Source organism: Lachnellula hyalina (assembly GCF_007821495.1).
Source record: "Lachnellula hyalina strain CBS 185.66 chromosome Unknown contig00072, whole genome shotgun sequence".
Lineage (NCBI taxonomy): Eukaryota > Fungi > Ascomycota > Leotiomycetes > Helotiales > Lachnaceae > Lachnellula > Lachnellula hyalina.
In genome coordinates this window covers 24,431-49,286 of record NW_022157186.1, presented here as the reverse complement: position 1 = coordinate 49,286, position 24,856 = coordinate 24,431, and the positions used below count along the sequence as shown (strand labels likewise).

Here is a 24,856-nt window from a genome sequence, read left to right as displayed (position 1 = left end):
AATGGGCGTTTGAAATATGCTTTAACAGAGGTCTCTGAGATGCGTTGTCGATGATGTCGAAGGCTATACCCAAGTTCGGATCGTTCAAGCCGAAAACTACGGCACCACCGCCCGCCTCTGTTGAAAAGGAGAAGAAGCATAGGTCTAGAGATAACGATGGAAAAGAAGAAGAGCATAGAAAGCACCGCCATCGAGAACTCGAACGTAGAGGAAAGTACGGTCACGTTACTGAATCTATACCCGAACCCTCCCACGCCGCTGGAGGTAAATCACCCATCTCTGCCGAGACATTTTTCATAGACAAAAGAGGGGATGAGAAGAACATTGTCTACGGAAGTATCCATCGTTACGATGTGCCTGCATTCTATAGGATCGGTGCAGGTGGCGTCTTGGGGGCACCATCCAAGTTAAAAATCGACCGCGATCACAGTGACGACAAAGGGATTGTCCTATACGACTGGAGGGCCTCCAGATTTGGACACCGGGAGAAATACGTCTTCTCCCGGGTCGAACGTGAAAGACCCCAGCTCTTGAGGATACGACCCGAGATTGCGGTTGAAAATCCGGAAGATCAGAGTTTAGATTTTGTGTCTCTAGATCTGGTCAGGGGAAAGAAACGCAAGAGGACTAGTGGGAACGATAGTTTTGGTTCTGATAATGATGATACTCATTACCGCTCGATACATGGAAAGTCAAAGGCCAGAAGCCAGCCAACTGATGAGGCTTTACAGTACGCCACAGAAAGCGAGTCGTCAGGATCTGAGGCAGGATTCAAGTTGGATTCTGATGCCTCTCGGCGGCAAAAGAATGTTGAACTGAGTCGGCGGATTGAACAACATCCCAATGATATCGATGCTTGGCTAGCATTGATCGGGCATCAGGATGTTCTTTTACGAGGCCAAGATGACCGTCGCCGGATAACCAATGCTGAGACGAAGAGTACAGCGGAAATCAAGATTCACATGTATGAAAAAGCGCTTGAAAGAGCAACGAGTTTGAGAGATCGTGAAAGGCTTCTGCTTGGCTTAATGGAAGATGGGGCAAAAATATGGGACACCAAAGCTCAATCCGATCGCTGGGAGAAAATCTCTAAGGACAACATTGATAGTCTAATGCTCTGGAGAAGCTTTCTTGATTTCAAGCAAAGTACATTCTCAACATTTCGATACGAAGAGACCCGGGATATCTGCATCAGGAGAATCAAACTTCTCTCTGAGGTTGCCTCTAGAACAGGCAATGACACCGTCAATCCTATTTACCAGCAAATCCTATATGTTTTAATCCGGCTTACGACGTTTATGCGTGAAGCTGGATATTCAGAGCTCGCAGTAGCAATCTGGCAGGGGCTACTTGAGGTCAATTTCTGCACTCCGAAGCAAGCAATGTCAACAGAAGAAGGCGTTCGTCTGTTCAGCGATTTCTGGGAGAGCGAAGTTCCTCGAATCGGGGATGATGGTGCCAGTGGTTGGCGCTATCATATTGAGAATCAAGATGCTCTAGAAGTAGATGCACTCGTCGCAGAAGAAGAAAACAGTCTGGACAATGGGAATTTGTTCCAAAGCTGGGCAAACAATGAGCGTTTAAGATGCAAAGATGCGTTCTTTCCAGCGAGAACCATGGATGATGTTGTCGAAGACGACCCGTTTCGGGTGATTCTCTTCCCTGACATTGAGCAGTTCCTTATAATACTCCCACCCAATGTGGAAGAACTACGCAAAAGCCTCCTTGACGCGTTTCTCATCTTCTGTCAATTACCGCCATTGGGGATTCTCGACGAAAGTACTACCCAATCTTATTTTACAGACGCGTTTGTGGGGAATGATTTGCTTGAATGTAACTCTGCTTGGATATCCAACGCATACGCGAAGAAGACCGAGCTAGAAGGTGGTAATTTCGACATATCGACTGCATTAGACATACCACTGTCCAACTATCAGAGCTCGCCTAGCACAATGTTCTGTTCTAAGTTTTGGTTCAAAGGTATGTAATTTACCCGGCCTTTCTTCGCCTTACTCCGATAGATCTGTGGATTTGAATGCCACTTTTAATGTTTCAGGAGTTCTGAGACATTCTAAATATTCTACAAACCCAAGATTATTCTCGATCAGGCAATACTAACCCCTCATACTTACAGGAATTGCTGATTGGCGTGACCGTTATGCAGGAGAGTACGGACCGGTGTCCTACAAATGGACTCGAAATGCCCTCAAGCAGGTTGTCCAGGCACATTTTCGAGAGGACTTGGCCGAGTACTATTTGGCGTTTGAATGGAGGAATGAGCCAGAAACAATCAAGAAGGTTTCGAAGAACCTTCTGAAGCAACATCCTTCTAGTCTCAGATTGTATAATGCCTACGCAATGATTGAATCAGGCAGAGGGAATAAGGATGTTGCAGATGGCGTGTTCTCTGCTGCTCTGAATATGAGCAAATCTATGTCTGAGAGCGACAAGAGGGGATCTATTATGTTATGGACGAATTGGATTTGGACTTCTTTGGAAGAAGGAGGTAAGAGCTCTGCGTTGCAGCATCTGCTATGTATAGCGGATGGTGCCAGCAATACATCAGTCGAAGTATCTCCGACAGCTCTGTTCAAAACTAAACAACACCTTATATCGAACCGCGACTACCTCCTGTCCGCAGGCGATACCCGCTTCGCCACCACGTAAGCAATCTTTCCCAGCATCTCAAAAGTCCATTTTACTGTCTCGTGTAAACTGAAACTTTAAACCGCGCCGGGCAAATACTGACTCAAACGCAGATACGGCGAATGCTTGGCCATGTTCGAATACCTGACCGCTAACACAAGCCAAGAACCACAATCTGAGGTCCAAGGCGATATCGCCAGTGCTCTTGCATGCCATGAAAAAGTATCCAACACACTAACCAGCCGAAACCTTTCCCAATCGCCCTCACACGAACTCCTCCTACAATCCGCCGCCCGCCTTCTCTACCATCACGCCCGCATTGGACCCTTCCGCCCAGTCCTCCTCCGGGAACGGCTATCGCACTTCATCACCCTCTTCCCGCAAAATACCATATTCCTTTCGCTCTACACATGGAATGAGTCCCGTCTCCGAATAGACAACCGAGTCCGCAACATCCTCTTTTCGACTATCCTTACGCCCCAGAACGACGTCCTAACGTCACGTCTCTTCGCCATCTACTATGAGATTGGCTACGGCACTATCCATTCCGTGCGCTCTGCCTTCGAGCACGCCGTTAACTCGCCAGCCTCAAAGTCCTCAGCTGGCCTATGGAAATTCTACATCCTGTTTTGCCTCGAGACGCAGCAGTTCAGATCAAAAGCGAAGGATATTTGGTACAGGGCCTTAAGAGCCTGTCCTTGGGTAAGCTATTTGACACCAATTCCCTTCCGCGCCCGTTTTCGGATGTCTCGAGGGCTGTGGGACATTATTGAACTTGGCTGACTTCAAGAACAGGCAAAGGAGCTCTATATTACTGGGTTTGAGAAAATGGGTGACTTGGCTAGCTTCGACGAACTTAAAGGGACGTGGAGGGTAATGGGCGAGAAGGAATTAAGAGTTCACGTGGACCTGGAAGATAATTTTGATGAGATTCAGGAGCTCGAGCATTCCGGTGGGCACAGACGTTTGGATTCGAAATGAAGATCACTATGCTTTTGTGAACATTTGGTTGATTGTGAGACAGTCTCTCGGGTAAGCAGCGATGGGCGGGTTTTAAGGCTACTCCAACCAGGCGGATGCCCCCCAAATGCATCCACGTAAAGCAAGTCTACACCATACTGAGAACGTTCAACTACTTTGAGGCATTGTCATTTGGATTTCCCAATGTCGGGCTAATATACATTTCCTCATCTTCCCTTCACTCTTCTCCCTCCATCTGAGACCTACATACACACAATTAAGTAGTAGCATCAAACGGAACAGCAGTCGAAGCCTGTCCAGCAGCCGCCGTATCAAGCCCAATATTAGTCGTAAGCTTAGTCTGCTCAGCTGCAAGATCAGATCCATCTCCTCCCTGCGCAGCATCAATTTGAATACCCAGAACCTCAGCAGTAAGCTTGAGGACCTTGTTCTTTATTTTGCCATTCTATTATCGCGATCACAAATCAGTCCAAACGTTTCGCTTTCAAATAATAAACACAACATAGCATAACGAAAGGACAACATACCGTTAGCGCAGTCGCAGCATCTCCACTCGCAGCAGCGATAGCTGGGTTGAAAGCAGATGTTTCTGCATCCTCAGCAGCATCATGGGTCGCCTTGATGACGGCCAGATCAGCGGCTGATACACCCGCCAGGTTGGTTTGGTCGATTTTCGAGAACAGGGCGTTGGCTTCTGTTTCTGCGGTACCAGCGGTTCCGCCGGAGATTTGAATGTCGTTGTAAGTGGATGCTGTCAGGACACTGGCTCCAGCTGCCGCTCCGGCGGTCGCCGCTGATGTGCTACTTGCCTTTGCGGCTTTTGCAGTGGCGGATGCTGTGGAGGCTGAGCTTGTGGCTGCTGCTTTCTTGGGCACTGGGACTGGGGAGGCGAGGGAGAGGGCGAAGAGTGCCAGGGAAACGGTTGCGAATGAAAACTGCATGATGATGGTGTTGTTTGGCTGATTGATACTTCAAAAATGGTGGTTTGAAAAGATATAAACAATAGAAGTATAAATATGGTATAGCGAGCACAGCTGGCTTCAAAGAGTGTAAGGTAAAAGACGGAGGTATTCAAACGCTTGAGTAAAGAGGGAGGTGTAGAAACTAGAGCACAGCTGAAGATAAAAGAACTTAACTTATGTGCATACCAGTCCATCTTATACTATACTCACCTCGACTCTGAGGGTGATGATACTGCCAAGCCATAGCACGCACACTGAACTCTGAGGGTGATGATACTGCCAAGCCATAGCAAGCACACTGAGAGGCATAATGGTTTCGATTGGGCTCTCCGTCTCATCTTGCCTCTCCTGTCATCTCGTCTTTCTCAATACTCAATCTTGGCTTTGGCGCCTACTCGCGTGCAGTCAACCTTCTTGAGGACTTTGAAACTAGCTCTGAGGTGCTAGTTGTCGCAGAGGTTGCGGCTCTTGGGGTGGGAAGGTCTGAAAGCGTTAGGCGGTCGATCATACAGCTTTGTACTGTATGATCTTCTGCTCTCAGAACTTCACAAGTCACCTGAGAGGCATGGCATGGTGCGCGGACCGCGGTCAAGCACTTCTTGGCATGGAAGCTTTTGGCGGTGTCTAAAAAATCCGTATTGGTGGATTTGAAGAGTGTGTTTGGGGGGTGGAAAAGTTATGAACACGCTTTGACGCTGGGTTTCATCTGATGTAGTGAAACGTGATGTCCCCATAACTTCACAACAATTCATAATTGTCGCAAGACGAGACAGATGATGCGAATGGCTCAGTAAGAATTATACATTATGTTGAAGTCGAGACATTAATTTCAATACCTCTAGTAAGTCCTGCTCAATTCGGACTCTTTATCGCGTTTGTATATCACAGACGTGGCACATTCAAAACAGCTTCATTTGAACCAGTATATGTCCATTTATCTAAATCAAGTAAGATATATGTTATCGGTTTATTTTCGATGATAGTTACATAGGCTATTAACATGTAAAGTATTCTTGTCACCAAATTCAAACGCCTTGCCAGGAAAAGAGACGCCGCGCCATTCATCGCTCATCAAGTATGTTGGGATCATATTATTCGTAAAGCCCGAGGTCCATATCCTCGCCCTCCAGCGTCTCTACAGCATCATCGACGTCCATCTCATCCTCACTCGAACTCTCTTCCGACTCCTGGTGGTTTGGCAAGATGGCAACTCTGTTGTTTTCCATAACAACACGAGCAGTTTCTCCATCCTTGATGCTACCTCTTAAAATGAGTACAGCAAGCCTATTCAAAATCTCCTTCTCGATCAACCTCGCCAGTGGTCGAGCACCATATTGAGGATTGTAGCCTGCAGCTCCAAGCCAATCTTTGACAGCGGGTGAACAATCGATTCTTACAGTCCTGCCATTGGCTTCGAGACGCTTCTGGATTTCTACAAGGCGAAGATCCACGATCTTGCGGATCTCGGATTGTGCCAAGCGGTTGAAAATTACGGTCGAGCTGATACGGTTGAGGAACTCGGGAAGGAAATAATCCTGAAGAGCCTTCTCAACCATCTTCTTTGTCGTTTCATCAATCTTTCCACTCTTGGTAGTTGGGCGTTGAAGATACTCAGCTCCGAGGTTGGATGTCATAACGACAATGCAATTTCGTGCATCGACGACACGTCCTTGACCATCGGTGATACGGCCATCATCCATGAGTTGAAGCAAGACGGTAAGTACTTCCTTTGCGGCCTTCTCGACTTCATCGAAGAGGAGGATGGAGAAGGGCTTGCGACGAAGTGCCTCGGTGAGTTGTCCACCGGCATCGTGTCCAACGTATCCTGGTGGAGCACCGATCATTCTACTGAGAGAGTGACGCTCTTGATATTCGGACATGTCGAGCCGAATCATGGCCTTAGGGTCGTCGAACAGGAACTCAGCAAGAGCTTTGGTAAGTAAAGTCTTACCGGTTCCGGAAGGCCCACAGAACAGGAAGCTGGGAGGTTGGTTGGGGTTGCTAAGTCCAGAACGTTGAAGACGAATAGCGTTGGAAACTGCTTGAACGGCTTCCTTTTGTCCAACGACAACCTTGCCTAGAACCTTTTCCATTTGTAGAAGCTTGTCTTTCTCCGTAGTCTTTAGTCTCGTGACTGGAATGCCGGTGGCACGAGCAACAATCTCGTTAATTTGCTCGGGGCCAACGACATCTGTAATCAGGGATCCGCCAGAGTCTGGGTTGCTGTTGAGGCTGAGAGCCGCATCGGCAGCCTTCTTCTCCTTCTCTAGATTTTTGATGAATTGCTCCTGCTCAGGAATGGCGTAGTACTGCAGGTCGGCGGCTCGGCTATCATCACCTGTTCGAGTGGCATCATCTTTTTTAACACGTAGCTGATCAAGTTTGACCTTGGCCTCTTGAATAGCTTTGCCACGAGCCCTCTCACTCTCGTATTTCTCGCGCATGGGTCTTAGCTCTTCTTCGACGTTGCTTGCATCCTGCTTGGCTTGTGCAAGACGTGCTTGAGAAGCCTCATCCTTTTCTCGTGACAAGGCATGAATTTCAATCTTCAATTGCCGGAGCTTTCGATCCAATGAGTCGAGGATTTCGGGCTGCGACTCGCGAGCGACTCTGACTGCGGCTGCAGCCTCATCGATGAGATCAACAGCTGAATCGGGTAGTCGTCTCTGGGTAAGGTATCGGGCAGCTAATGTAGCCGCAGTAACAAGAGCGCTATCAGAAATGTTGACTCCGTGATGGACCTCGAATCTCTCCTTGAGACCTCGAAGAATAGAGATTGTTTCAGGAATCGACGGCTCCTTGACAAGGACTTGCTGGAACCGACGTTCGAAAGCTGCATCCTTTTCTATATATTTGCGGTATTCGGCTAGGGTCGTTGCACCGATACAATGTAGCTGCCCTCGTGCCAACATAGGCTTGAGCATGTTGGCGGCATCCATTCCACCTTCTCCGCTCGACCCAGCACCCATTAAAAGATGCATCTCATCAACGAAGAGAACGATCATCTCTTTGGTCTCCTCAATCTCCTTCAGAATTCCCTTCATTCTCTCTTCGAATTCTCCCCGGTATTTGCTGCCCGCAACAATAGAACTAACATCGAGTGAAAGCAGCTTGCATGCCGCAAGATTGTCCGGAACGTCCGAATTGACGATTCGTTGCGCAAGACCTTCGACGACAGTGGTCTTTCCAACACCGGGTTCTCCAATCAGGACCGGGTTATTTTTTGTTCGGCGAGACAGAATTCGAATAACTCTGCGGATCTCCTCCTCTCGACCAATAACAGGGTCCATCTTACCCTCTCTCGCCATTGCTGTCATGTCGATTGTAAACTTTTTCAAGTTTTCATTTTCCTCCTCAGCATCTGCCGTCTTGGAGTCGACCCGGCGTGTGCCTCTAATTTGTTGGACGGCGTCTTGGATCAACTTGACATTGGGCATATTGCCCTCAGTCATGGCGACCTGAATGGTGGGGTCCTGGCATAGTGCAATGATCAAATGATCAACTGCAATGAATGAGTCCTTCTGTGTCTTTTGTAATTCGTGTGCAGACCGCAGAATCTTTGTGAACGAAGGTGCCATAGCTATTTGTTCTGGCGGTGGTGATTGACTGGGCAGCCGGACGATTGCCTTTTGAAGGGCTCGCTGGAAAGCTTGTGGATCGCCATGGGCTCGTTCGACGACTTGGCGGAAGAGGGATTGTGATGCTGCACCGTGTGAGGCGTTTGCTGTAACTTGCTGGTCTTTCGACTCGTCTGGTGGAGGATCGAGGAGGGAGAGGGCGAGATGGAGGGGTAGTAGTTGTGAGTGAGCGTAGCTTTCTGCTACGGCCATAGCGTCGGAAAGGGCTTTTGAGGCCCTATCCGTGAAGTTCATGTTCGAGGTAGACATATTGTCTATAGGATCAATGTCTGATCAGTGGTTGTTGTGGTTGTTGTAGTTCAGTTTCGTCGGTGTTTATGTCTGACTAACCGTGAATGGTTGTGGTCTTGTTTTCACCCTTATTTACAATTGAGTTTGTATTGAATAATGAAGAGAGAACAACATGCGAGTTTCGGAAGGAGGATTTATTTTATATTTGGATTATTCGATGTCGTAAGGATCTGGTGTGAACTGGAGTCTCCTGGAACAGCCCACCAAGAACTCGCATTAAATGGTGGCTTCTGGAACCTTCACTGGAAAAAACCGGTTCGGTGACAGCGGTCGTTAGCCCACCTTATTGCCCTCCGTCACCGCCCCCATACGGAACAGGGCAGGGCAGGGGAGCTATTCGGTGTGGGGTGGGGTACCTAGGCAGTGCCTTATGTAATGCACCCCTGTCGCTCGGGCGTCGCCTGACGGGCATCGCTAAAATACCTAGTCGGAGATTCAGGGAGTAAAGTAAACACCCCTGATATGTACTACGCGAGGCAAGATTTACTTCAGACAAGTAGTAGTAGAAAACAGAAAGTCTTATTAAGTTAGTCGCAGAAGTGAAATCTCTTCTGAACCTCAGAGACCATGACCATCTTCCTTATCCCCGTCTCAATACTTCGCGACCGGCAGAAAGTTCTCTCCATTCGCTGCAGCGATAATTGCGGATTTCAGATCTCGGCTGTTGAGGAGAGGTAGCGTGTTCCACTTCCTAGTCCTAATCGCATCCTCGACAGCTAGAATTGATATGGCTAGGCTGATGCCAAAAGACCAATAAATAAAGATCGGATCGCCGAAACGGATGACATGGATGACCATTGTTGTGTCGACGAGCTTCGAGCTGCCCGAGAGCATCACTTGGGCTGCCCTGCTGCTTCCTAGGAAGTGATCGAGCAGTAATTCAAGCCCTTCTTCGATACCAGAGAGAGAATCGGTACTTGTGCTATTCACATGACTGCTTCGTTGTCGAACGTTGTCAATGTTATTGAAGAATGAGTCTCCGAGAACTGACGTATACATGGTGGTAAGTGTCTGAAATAGGTACATCAAACCAGAGAAAGACATATTGGCCAGTGCTCTAGAAGGATCGATGTCGACGGCTGTCTGGTTCTCATGTGTAGCCCGCGTAACTAAGATGGTTTTATTGACCATGTCGACGGACACCGGGAAAGCAGTTGGCGTGAATGTAACCTCGCATTGAGCTGTGTTCAACAGGCTATAATAGCTTCCGGCCACAAATCCGTACATATACTGTGATTCATTCACAGCAGCTAGACCAGTGATGAAGCTGCTATTAACCACTCCCCAGGTTAGGAAGCCTGACAAATTTCCATTCGGACCATCAACCCATTCTCCCATGGGGCCGTAAATTCCCCCCGGCGTGCGCACATAGCCTAATCCATGGAAACTAAGGAGACTAGATTCGTTGTATCTGCATGCTACCTGGAAGAATAGCCATATTCGACGAAAGTAAAACTGAGGAGCTCGGAATCTCGAGTCTTTGCGATTTCTTGAGATGGAGGTTCTACTAGACCAATCGTGGAGGCAATACTAAATGGACGGCCACGGTAGGTAAACCCAGTGCTGTCCAGCTTGCTATTCTAGGGACCGGAATAATTGCGACTGGAAGCTTGATTAATTGAGTTGATAAGTAACCCAGTCTTGGCTGCCACGACGTGTTATGATTAGTTTCAACGCATAGTGAACATCAAAAAGGCTTACTCACTTTTCCATGCCGCATACGGAAAGGTGGCCAAATCTGATGTGTTTCCCAAGATACGATCAATACATGGAGTCACAGGAGGGCACAAATTCCCCCAATACGAGGAAGTCTCCTGGCTGTAATCAGGAATTTGGTAAGATGATTGAACATCTGCAGTTGCAACCACTGGCATGATAGATCCAGTGCAAAGTGCCGAAGGAACGTGAATCAGGGCAAACCAAATGACTACCGCGGCTGTTTTGCTCTTGGAAAGCTCGAAGTCAAGTGTTCCGAGGGTAGTTACGTGCCAAAGCTTCAGAGTGTTGAGCGAAACAGAATTTGATAGCAGTTTGATATTCGCCCCAAACTTAATCATACTGGATACCGCATACACTTGCAAAGCGCCAAGGATCGTGGATAGATGCTCGATTCCTTCCGACCAAAACCCCGTAAGATCGAATATATGTTCCAGATATCTCAAAGAAGGTCATGGCCGCGCCAATTACGGTAGGAACAATAAGTGATAATAGAAGCAGACATAGCGTGAAACAATTGCTTTTCGAAAATAATCCCGTCATAATGTCAATGTTTTCCTCGTGGCGATGGAGATTTTTGATATGGACGGCAGAGCAAAGTGAACTTTTTGATATGCGACTTCAGGGAGGTTATTTGGGCGGCTTTATATTGATGCGCTGACGCCTTGCCCTCCAACCGCAGCATTTCCAGCCGCTTAAGTATCGGAGAACAGGCATAGACAATGCGGGCGCCTTGCGGCTCGTAACCAATATGATTTCTCAGCGCGTAAGTACTCACTTCCTTTTTTGAGGCTGAAGCTAAGACAATTTCGCGCGGTTAAATGAGGGTTTTCGTAGATACGTAGGGCACTTCCTATCATTGTTATTAAGTCGTCTTAGAATCTGGGAAATAACAATCGAAAAATCGATCTGATTAAAAGGTGAGGTTGGTATGAATGTAGAAGGGATGCAACTAACTTCCCAACACCAAAAGGTATGGAATTTAAGTTACAGTTGTCCAAATTTGGTAAGGTGCGCAAAGTTCTGCGCTAAACCACAAGTGTTCAGTTTGAAGGACCTCAACTCAAGCATCAAACTATACACTCCCCAGGCGTCAACACACACAATGAACGTCCGCCCTACAACAGACCTCGCGCGGCATGCGATACTCGTAATCCGAGGGGCACGGCATGCCTCGACAGCTCCAGAGCCACCAAAGCTCGAATTGGGCCGGCAGATATTCGTCTACAACCACTTGCAGAGGAATCACGTCGTGTATTCTTTAACCAAAACTTTAAAAGTACTCTTCCTCGCCTTTCTGAGTTCTCTATATCTTTCTCTCAGGGGGCTAAATGCTAATTAACACGAAACACAGAACCACAAATCTCTGCGCCAAATCCCCTTCAACGGCAAAAAAACCGTCCCTCGCGCCCTGCGGAAAGACCACTGGACACCCCTGGCCACCTTAACCTTCCCTTCCCCGACCATCGGGATCTCCGCGCTTCAAAGACTGCGCGAGTTCCGGCGCCGTCACGAGCTAGAATGGAGTGTGAAATCATTATTCCCGAATGAGAAGGAGAGGACGGATTACCTAGAGGGCGCTTATGTGGCTGAAGGTAAGTATAAGGGTTTGTCGGAGAAGCAGCAGGGAAAGAAAAAGAATCATGTGAGGAGGAAGATGGTGGGCTGGAAGTTGATGGATCAGAAGCCGAATAGTGTGGCGGATATGGCGTTTGTGTGTAGCAGGTTAGATGCCGTAGAGGTTGGGAAGGAGAAGGGGACCAGGCTTGGGTTGCATGGAGAGGGGACGGGGGCGCCTGTTGAGGTTTTGTGGAACAATATGTTGGATGCAGAGTATGCGGAGACGTGGAGTGGGAATGTGGTGCATGGGCCGATGCAGGATAGAAGGCCACAGGAGGTTTTGGTTGAGGAAGTCGAGGAGCAGACGTCAGAGGAGAAGGTTGAGCCGGTTAAGGAGCAAACAAAGAAGCCGGAGAATATTGTGCTGTAAATACGGGGGAGGTGGCATAGATGACCTTGTATAGTATGGGCATGGACATTGTATGATCATTTCGTGGAGAGAATCACTCCATTGTGTACTCATATCAGACCAAATGCAACACTAATTTTGGTCAAAGTGTCTTTATATCATTACGGGGTGAGACATTATACATCTACGGCAGAAGTTTAGCAAATTCCACCTGGAATAGAATAGCATATTGTTTAGGGACGCGTCGGCCTTCAATCCATGCCTCGTTCCAATAAGGCAGGCCTTCGTCTGACAATTAGTAGGTACCGAGGGCAATTAATTCAGTAACAAGCTGATAGTATAGGAAGAGGTTTGCCGAAGATCCAAGTACTGTATTGGGAAGCTCTTCTCCAAGTAGCATAAACCGACCCCGGGGTTCCTTTGATCGTTCTAGGTACTACTATACTATGCTATAAAAAAGGTATAATATGAAGCGCGACAAAAGCCCCCCAGCAAATCAAGTCATGTTCCAGAACCAAGTACTCAGAGTGGTGAGAAAGCGGTCAGCGAAAGGTATGCATACCTAGATTCAAAGCAACTTTGGTACACCGGTGTCATGCTAGCACATACTTATATATATCCCCCAACCTCCTTTCTTTCCTAGCATCCTGACTAACGCGGTCCAGAGCATCAGCTCAAAATCGCGACGTGCAACAATTTACCTTCTTGGGCATACACAAGAGAAGCAGGCTTGGAAGCTTGCACAACCATAGACCGATCAACTGTTAAACTGCAAGCAAGCTTCCCCAAAGAGTCAGTGAGTGCATTTACGACGTTGAAGGTACTGAGGTATAAAACAACTCATTTCCTTCTTTCTGTTGGATAATCAATTTAGCATGCTATTTTATGCTAATCCAACACACATACCCTTACCCTATATCCGTTCCGTAGCATCCATCCATCCACCCATCCTAACTGCTCTCGACACTCAAGTGAGTAAATGAGTAATTGCAAGGATATCTTGAAACACCTAGAAGCTTAATCAGGACAGTATATAAACGTCCAAATTGCTTTTCGTTGTTATATCAAAACTCAAGACAATATTTAGAAAGCAACGGGAGACACTACAAGTGGCACTCGCCATATTTATACAAGGGGATCTCAAAAATGGCAATGGAAATTGCATCAATAGATCAGTTTACCATGAATATACATCTCCTCAAAGAGTTTGTTTTGCGAAAAGCAAGCGATATCAGCTTCTATTGTTCGCAACGCCAGTCTCCAACAACCTATGTAGTTGCCTCTATGCACCATTTGCACTCCATAACGCCAAAACAAATGCCCCAATTCAGCATCCATACGCCATATTCGCTCCCCAATCTGGCCAAATCATTTTCTCGTCATAATAGTACTTCCTCACGATAACATGGTCGAGCCAGCGCCTCTCGACCGCAGCTCCCGACCCACCGGTTCACCGAATAGGTCGTCTGAAAGGCCCATGTTGTTGTGTCCGGTGCCACGCTTTCCCTTGACTTCCAGATCTGCCATCGACACATTCATGTGCATGATTCGGCGGCGCGCCTCGCGGGCATAGTCATCGGTTATCTGAAGAGCACCTCGTTGGAGTTCGGTTCGGGGGTTGGAAGGGACTGCCTCGAGGAGCTGGATCTTTATTAGCTTGGCTACAAGGAAGGTTGTCATTACAACTTACCCTTTCAATGGTATTGATTCTTGCATTGAGCTCGTTATTTTGGATCATCATTGCTAGCTCCTTGTCTACAGTCTTTCCCGGTGGAGCAAAAGCCTGATTCAAGCTATCGACAGTGACACATGAAAAAGGAATGAAGTACTGAACAATGCTCTTGCTGCGAATTAAATGATAGAGTTCTTCAAAGTGCTTCTGCAGGTAGATGTCCAGGAGGTAATCCGCCCGGTATGTTTCCAGGACATTTAGGCAAGCAGTATATCTGCTGTTCACGAAGAACGCGATGGCACGTCGAATTTGCGGCTCCAGTTCCAGGTATGTTCGGAAGCTCGAGTTCTCAAGCACCTTCTTTTGCAGCTCATTCCGGTCCATACTTGCAAGAGCACAAAGGCCACCATAAATGGCGACATCGTTGGGGCTGATAATCGTCGCAGCGGTCGAACCCAGTCCTGTATCAGTGCCAAGGAATACAAGAGCAGCATTACGGTAATCTCCATTTTCGAAACAAGCCAACGCCTCTGCAGCCTGGAGATATGGGAGGATGGACTTGTCCTCGTCTGAAGACGAAAGGATACCTCTGATCTTCTGCACATTGGAAGTGACTGTCATCCAGTTTCTCTGCTCGGTAGCTACTTCAATAAGGTGTCGGCTGACGTCTACAATATGCTTCGAAATGCTGATGTCTTGTCGCATACGACTAAAAGCTTCGGATGCCTTTGGGAGATCGCCCATCGCCTGGTATTGCTTGCCAAGATCCTCATTGCCCATCTGTGTTGCAATTAGCCAAACCAAAATCTCCAAGTAATTCCGTAAGGTGGTACGAATAACATACACGAATGCTCTCCTTAATAAGATTATGTTTGTATCCATTCAGCTCGGTTTGGAGGCGGGTTGTCTCTGCCTGGTTCTTCTTGTCCGTAGCTTCGATCCATGCTTGGTCCCTCCGAGATTCAGGTTCATTCGGGCCTATCGTTTGCAGATGACCTTGTGCTTGTATGTATCGCTTGGTGTCCTTGCCCTGCTTTGCCTCCTTGACCGCAAGCCTGAGAGCGTCGACTCCGAGGAAAGTTGAGCAAAGGCCAATCTGGAGGAGCCGTTCAAATCTGGTTCGTCCTGAAAGTATATCAGCTACGTGCTAGATATTATTAAAGATTTAGTGGAGTACCTTGGTAGTTTTGTATGTATGATTCCAGGTCAAATTTCGGGGGGTCTGGGCAATGTTAGATAGCTGTAAAAGCTTATAATGCAGGTCGTCATTTACCAGTAACCAACAGCGTCTTCTTACTGCGACTTTGCGTGGGAGAGGAAGGAAGGTTCTGAGTCCCAGTCATCTTGGTTCGAAATCCAGTTGAAGAGTTGTGAGGAGTTTATGTAGAGGGCGATCTAAAGGAAGACACGATTGTGGGGTAAATATAACGCGGTCCAGGCAGCTGTCCAATTATCAAAGTCACGTGTATATGGACCGTGCATAACCACCCTTTTTTCAAACCTCATATATAGCAGCCCTGAGAAGAGCGAGTCAAAAGCCAAGAGGAACAAGAGGTACATTCTATGTGCAAGGCGAATTATTGTTGCGTATAAATCATGAACTCGTTTCTCAATAATCATTAAAACATTCAGCCAACCCAGCGCCAACGCAAAGCGTGCACGGCCTTTCCCACCTAATACCAGATTCGCCCCCAAGTCTATCCCAAGTGACTCCTAACATACATCTTTAAACAATATAAACAAACACCACTCTTGCATACCCACTTAAGGATTTCATCGAAGCCGTCCATCTGCAAGTATATTGTCCCATTCACTACTATCGCCCGACAGTAAGAAATTCATATCTCCATTCGGAGTCAAGCCAGGGTGGTAATTCATATCTGGAGGGTTCAGATGGGACATCATTCCTCCTGAACTTGATTGTCCCTGAAAATCGTAGTTCTGTTGTCCTTGTGTTAGATAAGGTGGTATTGGACCAAAAAGTTGACCCTCAAGATCATCATATACTCCAGGTGCCCCAGTATCTGAGAGAAAGGACGGGGTCTGAGAATCGTTGGCCATCCCAGTGTTTTCTTGTTTAAAATTCTCCAATTCCATCATCGGGTGGTTCGGTGGGTACGCAAATGGATCTGCTGATGGAAACATCATTGAATTGAGGTCATTGAATGAATCAACAGCGCCGAATTGATGAGGAGTAGAGTAAGGCTGTGACATGCTAGGGCTAGCGCTACTAGAATTTGGCGTTCCAGTATTGGAAAAGTCCTTGGGCGACATCATCTCATGGTAGCTTTGCCTCAAATTTGGGGTTGATAATGTGTTAAGCTGGAACCGATTGCCATCAAGCGAGGATCTCTGAAGGTTGCTATTCTGATTGGGTGTGGACACCGGGAAGGTCGTCGACCTTGGTACTGATACAACAGGAGTGCTCGAGTCCAACTTAGGCCGATCCTGAGAGTTAGGAGTGTTCGTGCCACGTGGTCCAAGGTTTGGTGATGGAGCGGAGCGCTTCTTCTTGGGAAGAATATTTGGCATTCGTCCTTCCCTTAGCCTCTTAGGCAATTGCTCAAACAGTGACTTTTGTTTCTATTAGCTTGGCGTGCAGGAAAACATATTTAGCGACTTACCCTGAGAGCCACAGAACAACGGTCTGCAGCTTGACTTTTCTTCGCAAGACCTTCGAGAGCAGCTTTTCCGTCATTCGCATCCACGAGAATCTCTTGGGACCCAGCCTTGTCTGGGTTCTCGAGTACAAAAAATACCAAAGACAAAATTGCGAAGAAAGTTGTATACATCGTGAACCAATATGCCCCTAATAAGAGACCCCGCTTTTTCATCTCAGACGTGATATGAACGATGTTCCTTGCGACACTGACACATGCGGCAGCACAAGCATAGGAGCGCTCATCAAGTTTGCCCCCAGCATTTGCTTTTCGAGAGACGTAATGAAGGAATGGCCGATATAGCATCATTTGTACGTGAGCATAAGCTAGACGTAGAAGTTGTTGCACACTATTGATAAATGTCAGCTGGTCCTTCGTTCACTGCATAATATGGAGTGCCATATCATGAATTGATTTCCCGCGAGTAAACTTACCGAAGAAGGTCTGGTGATCCAGTTCCCCCAGGTCGCAGAGCCATGGGTAGTTTATCAAGCCAATCTGCCAAGTCTCGTTCAATCTCTCTGATCTTCGCATGGCTGATAACATATGAAGCTGTTGCGCAACCTTGAACTGACTGTTCTAGACCTTTGGTTGGATATATGTATTTGACGACCTTCGAAAGGATTGCCATTAGACGTGTATGTGCGTTGGAGGCTGTATAAAGTGATATCTTGCCCTGTGGCATGGGAAGGATTGTGTCTTTAGTAATATACTCATCATCAACCTCGAGTGGTAATTCTTGGTCAATATCGTCGTTACTTAGCATCATTGGGAAACCCAACAATGCAGAAACGTAAGTATCCATCTTCCTAATTATCCAGAACAGGCGCCGCCTAGTTTCACGTTCGATTGGATTGAAGCTCCCAGCAAGATTTCGATGCAACCCCATCCGCAAGGCAGATCGCAAAGCAATTCCAATATACGAATAGCACGTGCTTAAATTGGCAGTCGCTTGAAGGAAAAGAATCATGAAGAGTAGAGCCTGCAACGGCATGATATCACGACAATCTGTTATATCCATCATTTGACGTGCCGCCCTGAAATATTTTAGGCTATATGTGAAAATTAGTCTCGTTGAACGTAGAAGATAATGGAGTGACAAGTCAAATTGATATGAAGACAATGAATGGTGGTCTGGTGTGGGATTAATGAAGGGTTAAATCTACCCATGATCGATTCCAGCTTTATATGATTGCTCATAATCATCACCTTGCCGGTCAAACATACAACCCAGAGCAAGTACAACGTAGAGTAGGGCTAGGAATTGGTTCTCCTCGTTGCCAAAATTCTCGACAGGAACCTCGTAGATTCTTTCAAACATAATATAGAAAGTCGGTTGGTGAACAAATCGAAGTAGAGAGCACGCTGTATCCAAAGAATGCTCGCACAATGTCCTTGCGACATCTTTACTTGGAAGATCAACTGTATTGGGAAGGCCTCCATCGAGAGGAGATTCTGTCGCGGAACGTGGTGAATCCAGTAGAACAGCAGGATAAGGTCGCGGTAGTTTCGGGAGAAATGAGGCACTACCAGGTTTCTCGACACTTAACAAGCTTCCAAGTTGTTCGCGCATGCGTTTGACGAAGACTGTTCCGGATGAGCCTCCATGGAAATCCCAATGGCCGCTATCATCTAGGTCAAGCTGACCTGTAGATGCTATCATGGATCGTAATTGGGCATCCTGCTCTGCAGCCGCATCGCTTGATGCTCCCCCTGATAAGGATCCCTTGGCATTCCCCGCTTGGCGTTGTTGAATTGTAGCCTCAATATTCGGATCATTTAGATCAAGGTTAGGAAGGAGTGTTCGTAGAAGGGTTTCTGCTCGCTGCAACCGTGTTTCTAGAGCTTCAATGTATTGTGGCGCAGGATTTCTTCTCCTATTCGAAGGCTGATCGTATGTGCAGTCTGCGAACATGTCAGTAACTTTTTTTTCGCCCCACATGGACAAATCTACATACCATAGCTGTACACAGTACAATGTGTACACGGTTGCTTTCCGTCGCACTTTATCTTCTTCCTCCTGCATTCGTCGCATGCTCTTGTAACTCGCCTTCGTTTCTGCAAAGGCGCAGTCGTGCGCGTTTGTGAGGTCGAATTGGGAGATGTCTGGTCCTGCGTCTGCCAATGCGCTGATTGCATTGAATTGGACTCCTCGTCGACTTCGAAAGATTCTGGAGACTCGGGGGAGTTTGAGACAGTCATCGCGGCAGATATGGCCCCTTGCTCAAACGGCGAGCCAGTCATGTTGCGAAAGTTCTGACAGCGCCGCGCATGTCAAAGGGGTCCTGCTCGTGAGGTTCTTGGGAAGAATAGAAGGGAAAATCGTTTTAGGACTATCTAACGGGGGTCTTGAGATTTGTCGGCCGTTAGATCTGAGGACTGGGTGAATGCTATATGACGAGAGTTGTAGATCCCTCCAGTAGTGCGAATATAGAGTGACGTCTGCGTTTCTCAAAGGGTGAAATTTTGGAAAGAGAACGCAACGCAACGCTACGTGTAGAAGCAGGCAGATACGGCGCCAATGCTTGGTTCTGGCCAAGCTTAGACTACTGAAGATGACTTGAATTTGAGATATAAGATCACGGGTAAAAGACTTTAGGATTTGGCTCTTGGAAGTGGGATAAGTCAGTCAGGTAGGGTAGGAGAAAGGGTCGAGAAGAAAAGAAGTACAGTACTGGCTGGCTGTTAGTAACCTGATAAATGGACTGGTCGATGAATAGAAACAGATAGAAGGTCACGGTGAGTGCGCCGAGGAGGAAAAGAAAGAAGAAAAGGAAGCTGGAATGGTCGACGATAGGTAGAGGTAGAGTAGACCTCGTGTTAAACTGTGAAGTACGACGGAAACAGTCAACTGGCGCATCGAATAGTGGGGAATCATTACAGACAAAGTCTTCTTATCCAGATTGCACTTACGCAGTATTTATGCACTTATCCAACGCCTCGGTCTTAGTAATGCAGAATTGTGCAAAAACTCGAGATGAAGCGACACCGGAGCAGGGCCATTAAAGGCCGACCACCGAGATCACGTGAGGAAGGAGAACTTTGTGACACCAGTGATATACTTGAGGCTGAGCTCATCAGATAAGCAATTGCGTGGTACCTACTGTACTTCAACTCTGGGGGAATAGAATAGGTGCAGGTAGTGAGTGTAGCACGGCACGGCAGAGTAACAGTGTCACCATATGCGTCGATTCACAGTCCAACGTAATGGGATACCATTGATCTGATTTATTCCGATATACAAGTACAAGTACAAGTACATGGCAAAGACGTGGAAAATACGTGCGTGGATGGATAGTTGGCTGAGCTTCTAGAAAGATGCAAGTACTTGTACGGTAGTTACCTGAGAGTTACGACTATGCCCAGATAGGTCCGCGGGGTTCTGGAATGACTTGCAGTGCTACTGTACTGTACGTACTACTAGTACAGTAACTCAGTGCCCTGCCCTGGGAGAGGACCGTGACGACCCCCTCGCTCGCGCAAGATCACGGCATGCATGCAGCTCTTATCGATTGGGAGATAATGAGGGGCTTGACCTGTAGCAGTGACATCGGCCGCGTCAAAAACAATGTCCAAAAGTGTCGAAAGCTTCAAAGCCTTTGATAATGATATGCCTTTTCGTCCCAACTGCATGCCCCTCCCACGCTTCACAGTTTCGTACATGCACATGCCGCGACTCGACCCAGCTTTCCAATCATCCAGACCGACTCGACCTCCTCGACCTCCTCGACCTCCACACAACCGGCATGTGCATGGGTACCTAGCTTAGGTAAGTACTGGCGTTGTTTAAGTGGGGCACTTCTGCACGCCATGGCTGTGGGACGAATGGGACCTGGTCGTTGACGTATTTTGTAGCCAGCCTTTTACGGAGAGTAAGGTAGAAGAAGCATGTTGAGCGCAAAAAAAAAGAAAAGAAAAAAAAGAAAAGAACACAGGGCAAGGAAGGGCAGGACGGGACAGGGATAGGGATAGGGATAGGGACACGACCACATACGTATTGCTCCTGTACCTCCGTATTGAATCAACATCTACTTCGTACCCATTTGGCCCATTCTATCAAGCCATTACTCATAGCCAGCCTTTTGTTGGCTGGCTGGGCCAAGCGCGGCAGCTGCCCCCTCCTGTTCCACCTGCCCTCCACTCCCCGTCCGCACTCTCTCTCCCAGCTTATTGGCCCCTTCCTTTTCTATAAAAATTCTGTGGGGGCTTCTAGTCCACAGACGTTGATCATCCACGGCATAAGTATCCTCCTCCCCCTTCCACAGCTACACATCCACATCTACCATTTGGTCTTTCCGTCTGTCCACAACTACCAGGACATTGATTGTCTACATTTCTCTTCTCCCGCCAACCTGAGATACGGTTGTCATCTTTTGGGTAGAACGTCATAAGCTCTACTTGGAATACAGATTGCTTCAACGGACCCCAGATCCATCCTTACTACACCCACCACTCTTTCCTGAAGGACCAACAGATCATGTCTAACAAACCTATTTTTGTGGCTACGCACCCGAGAGCGTGCAGCACTGCCTTTGAGCGGGTAAGTCACTTGATCAAATAAAATTACAAGCTAACATTATCTCCAGGTTTTCATGACCCGTCGCGACATCCTAACCTGCGTTCACGAACCCTTCGGAGATGCCTTCTACTTTGGCCCCGAGAGACTGAGCCCCAGATACGAAGACGATGACAAAGCCCGTGAGGAGAGTGGCTTTGAGAGCAGTACCTTTAAGACCATATTCGAGAGGATTGAGCAAGAGGGAAAAGAGGTTCGACTCAGCTCTACTTCCTCTCTTTGCGCGGCCCCTACATGCCCCGAGCCTTGCCAAATCCTGCGAATATTCCTAATTCCGTATGTCCCTGGGTAAGTGCCTCTGGGCGTTTTGAAGAAGTTTCTGCAAAACACGATACGGTGCGTTCTTCACGTTTAGAACTTCCTCTATATTACGGCTCGTAGACGTCGTGGATGATCGGATTGCTACCCTGTTTGGCTTCAATTCAGACAGTGTCAAGAGCTGTCTGTCACGGTTTTATTGCTTGTCCATCTAAAATAACGGTCTCTTATTTTTGATGTGCTAGTAGATGTCACTCCCTCCATCCTACTCAGGCTTGATTACCTTTGGAAACACTGTTTAACGTTAGCTGGAAACTCATGATCAAGCAGGGAAAACGCCTTTTTATCAAGGACATTACCCACTACTTGGTACCTCCTGAGGGAAAACCAGCTACTATTGCTCCATCCCTGGGGGGGAAGACTGTGAAGAAAGGAGTTGGAACAAATGGCGAGACCGGTTTTCTTAGCAATGGTGTCACGAATGGCGTCACGAATGGACACACCAATGGGAATACGAACGGCTATCACAAGGCTCCATACCCCTACTCCACGGAAGCCGAGCCAGGCAATCCAACCGTCGTTCCAGCAGAGATCCTGAAGCAATTCCACTTCACATTTTTGATCCGACACCCTCGTCACAGCATCCCATCGTACTGGCGATGCACCATTCCCCCGCTAGACCAAGTCACCGGTTTCTACAATTTCATGCCAGCCGAGGCCGGCTACGATGAACTCCGCCGCGTCTTCGACTTCCTCCGCAAGGAAAACCAAATTGGTCCCGCTATTGCCGGACAGCACGGCGAATTGAAGAACGGTGAAGTCAGCATCACCGTTGTCGACGCCGATGACCTTCTCGACGACCCCGAAGCTATCATCAAAGCTTACTGCGCGGAAGTTGGAATCGACTATACTCCGAAAATGCTGATTTGGGACACCGAGGAGGCCCATCAGCGCGCTAGAGACGCATTTGAGAAGTGGAAAGGCTTCCACGAGGATGCGATCAATAGTACTTCCCTCAAACCGAGGAGCGCCGCTCATGTAAGTTGTATATTTTTCTTTTCTTGTTAAATTTTTATTATTTTGCTGCGATGATCGGACTTTGACTGATCTGTGTTTCGCCAAGACAAAGAAAACCAAGACTGTGGAAACCGAAGATCAAGAGTGGCGTGAGAAGTACGGGGTGGAAGGTGCGAAGATAATTAGGGAGACTGTGGATGCGAATATTCCGGACTATGAATACTTGAAGTCGTTTGCTATCAAGATTTGAGGTTCCCAGGAGGCTTTGTGGATTGAACTGTCTTTAATGAATCGAATGAATGTTAGTTGTGAGCATAAAATATGATTTCTTTTTCCATGTTCATTTGTTTTCTGCCGATTGGTAGTTTCGTATAGGTAGCAAGCCAAACTCTACTCTTGCCGTAGGAAATTCAAATCGCGTGTTGCCGACTCTTCACAACACAAACCCCTCATGCATTATTCGGGCATAGTCCGACAGATAATATTCAGAGCCCCTCTAAAACAGTCTTCACAACTCATCAACCATTTTTCAGAAACCATACTACTATTACCAACGAACTATTATTAAACATCCCCCCACTGTAATCCAATCTTCCAATCTTCCCTCTACTCCAATCCTACCAAAACCAACCCTTCTTCTCCTCCTTCTCCTTCTCGCCCCTGATAATCTTCAACGCCTCCTCACCCTTCGGCACCCCGGACGTCAGATTCTCGTACCCAGTCCCCGTAACCAGGATATCGTCTTCGATACGGACGCCGCCGACGGGGTAGTAGGTGGGCAGGAGGGAGGCGTTGATGTATTTGGCGAAGCGGGGGTTTTTGAGGTATACTTGTTCGAGGGCGTAGCGGGAGAAGTAACTATGGTGGGGAGGTAAGGTAAACGAGGATTAGATTGGGTGGGGAGAGGTGGAAGTGGAAATGGGCATGGGTATGGAGGTGATTATGGGTGTGGAAGGGGAAGGGGAGAGGAGAGGAGGGGGACGCACATTCCGGGCTCAACGGTAATGACCATTCCAGGCTCGAGGAGGGACGGGTTCGCAATTCCCATGCTGAAATATGCCGTTTCCCAGTTCACGCGCGTGGTTCGCGGGAAGCCGTAGAGGAGAGCGCCGCGGGCGCCGACGTCGTGGACTTCGAGGCCCATGTAATCTATGCGTGCGTGCGTTTTAGCGAGCTTGTTCGTAGAGGGCAAATTTATCTTGGGGTATGTGAATGAATGAACTTACGGCCGAGACCATGGGGGAAGAAAGCGACGGATACTCCGGATGAGTAGAGTTCCTGCCATGTTCCGTTTTGAAGAAGACCTAGTTCGAGGAGGCCTTTGATGGCAACTTTGTGAGCGTGCATGTGGATCTGGCGGTAATCGGCCTATGATTGTAGTTAGCATTGATGATTTGAGGAGTAATTGTGTGTTTAGACTTACACCAGGTTTCACCATTGCAATGCATTCATCCTGCATCTTCGCCACGATATCGTAGATCCCCTTAGCCTCCGGCGTCCACGTTCCGGAAATAGGAAACGTCCTCGTGACATCCGAAGCATACTCCTTCCACTCAACCCCAGCATCCAAACAGACCAGCTGCCGTCCTTCCAACGGCTCGTTGTTCGCACCGTAATGCAGCGTGCTTGCATTCTCTCCCGAGCCAGCTATGATGCCGTATGCTTGGTGCTTGGCCTGCTCAGCAATACAAGTACCCGCAAAGATAGCTTCGATCTCTGTCTCATTCTCGAGGTCCTTGAGGTACGAGAGAACATTGACGTGTGCTCTCTGGGTGATCTCGCAAGCTTTTCGGATGAGCTGCAGCTCGTGCTCGGATTTGACCACTCGTGCAGCGTCCATTGCTGGTTGTAGTTTCGTGAAGTCGAACTGGGAGTTAGGGACGATGATATCGCTTCCATCATCGTTCACTAAATGCTGGCGAAGTTTGGGCCCCTGGCTTTTGTGAAGAAGATAAAATTTGGCGTGGGTGCTCGAGTTCTTAACGTAGGACTTGAGGTATTGCCTAAGATGGCAGGTCTCGGAAACGTATGTGACATCCGTAATAGCTCTGATCTGGGTCCGAGAAGGGGTAAATCCATTGTAGATTACGGTTCGTCCTGTATTCGGAGGTGGAATCCAGGCACAGACTGCATCTCGTCCAATATCATACGAGACTAAGCAATCAGGATGATTGATGCCGCTTAAATAATAGAAGTAACGGCGTTGGCGAAATGCTATTTCCTGGTCCGAGTCCTCGTATGTCTTCGAGGCGACGCCAGGAAGGAAAATCAGACCTTGTCTGACGCCGAGACGTTCGGCAACTGCTCGGGCATGTAGTTTGGCTATGCGACCATCAGCATCATTTCATCATCTCTGAAGCCGGAACACAAATATCCCAAAGACCGTAAAAAGAGGAATAGATCAGAATTCGACCCAAGGCAAATGTATTTGAGAATTTTTTGGGTGTACATCACTCGATCTTAGCAAAAG

The 24,856-nt window shown here is 47.7% G+C and overlaps 7 protein-coding genes across 7 annotated transcripts; 3 read left to right on the top strand and 4 right to left on the bottom strand.

Moving 5' to 3' along the window:
- Positions 1 to 53: 53 nt before the first annotated feature.
- Nrde2 (NRDE2-like protein) lies at positions 54 to 3,627 on the top strand (the record flags this gene model as incomplete). Its single annotated transcript, XM_031150384.1, has 4 exons — positions 54 to 1,980; positions 2,135 to 2,663; positions 2,760 to 3,348; positions 3,442 to 3,627. The coding sequence occupies 4 exons, from the start codon at positions 54 to 56 to the stop codon at positions 3,625 to 3,627; spliced, it is 3,231 nt and encodes a 1,076-aa protein (XP_031005131.1).
- A 256-nt stretch (positions 3,628 to 3,883) lies between these two features.
- LHYA1_G005438 (uncharacterized protein) lies at positions 3,884 to 4,568 on the bottom strand (the record flags this gene model as incomplete). The annotated part of the gene is made up of 2 exons (XM_031150383.1): positions 3,884 to 4,072; positions 4,155 to 4,568. 2 exons carry the CDS (start codon positions 4,566 to 4,568, stop codon positions 3,884 to 3,886), a joined length of 603 nt encoding a protein of 200 aa, XP_031005130.1.
- A 1,112-nt stretch (positions 4,569 to 5,680) lies between these two features.
- Positions 5,681 to 8,476, bottom strand: hsp98 (Heat shock protein; the record flags this gene model as incomplete). Its single annotated transcript, XM_031150382.1, has 1 exon — positions 5,681 to 8,476. The coding sequence occupies one exon, from the start codon at positions 8,474 to 8,476 to the stop codon at positions 5,681 to 5,683; it is 2,796 nt and encodes a 931-aa protein (XP_031005127.1).
- A 2,509-nt stretch (positions 8,477 to 10,985) lies between these two features.
- LHYA1_G005436 (Uncharacterized protein) lies at positions 10,986 to 12,224 on the top strand (the record flags this gene model as incomplete). Its single annotated transcript, XM_031150381.1, has 3 exons — positions 10,986 to 11,000; positions 11,325 to 11,513; positions 11,589 to 12,224. The coding sequence occupies 3 exons, from the start codon at positions 10,986 to 10,988 to the stop codon at positions 12,222 to 12,224; spliced, it is 840 nt and encodes a 279-aa protein (XP_031005126.1).
- A 1,374-nt stretch (positions 12,225 to 13,598) lies between these two features.
- csnA (COP9 signalosome complex subunit) lies at positions 13,599 to 15,218 on the bottom strand (the record flags this gene model as incomplete). The annotated part of the gene is made up of 5 exons (XM_031150380.1): positions 13,599 to 13,844; positions 13,894 to 14,655; positions 14,720 to 15,000; positions 15,053 to 15,097; positions 15,149 to 15,218. 5 exons carry the CDS (start codon positions 15,216 to 15,218, stop codon positions 13,599 to 13,601), a joined length of 1,404 nt encoding a protein of 467 aa, XP_031005129.1.
- Positions 15,219 to 15,648: 430 nt separating this feature from the next.
- ASG1 (Activator of stress genes) lies at positions 15,649 to 18,779 on the bottom strand (the record flags this gene model as incomplete). Its single annotated transcript, XM_031150379.1, has 5 exons — positions 15,649 to 16,449; positions 16,500 to 16,884; positions 16,970 to 17,587; positions 17,702 to 18,440; positions 18,494 to 18,779. The coding sequence occupies 5 exons, from the start codon at positions 18,777 to 18,779 to the stop codon at positions 15,649 to 15,651; spliced, it is 2,829 nt and encodes a 942-aa protein (XP_031005128.1).
- A 2,185-nt stretch (positions 18,780 to 20,964) lies between these two features.
- Positions 20,965 to 22,636, top strand: LHYA1_G005433 (uncharacterized protein; the record flags this gene model as incomplete). The annotated part of the gene is made up of 4 exons (XM_031150378.1): positions 20,965 to 21,075; positions 21,122 to 21,399; positions 21,678 to 22,407; positions 22,493 to 22,636. Coding segments are annotated over 4 exons (1,263 nt in total), but the record flags the coding sequence as incomplete, so codon positions are not given.
- Between the last annotated feature and the right edge of the window lie 2,220 nt (positions 22,637 to 24,856).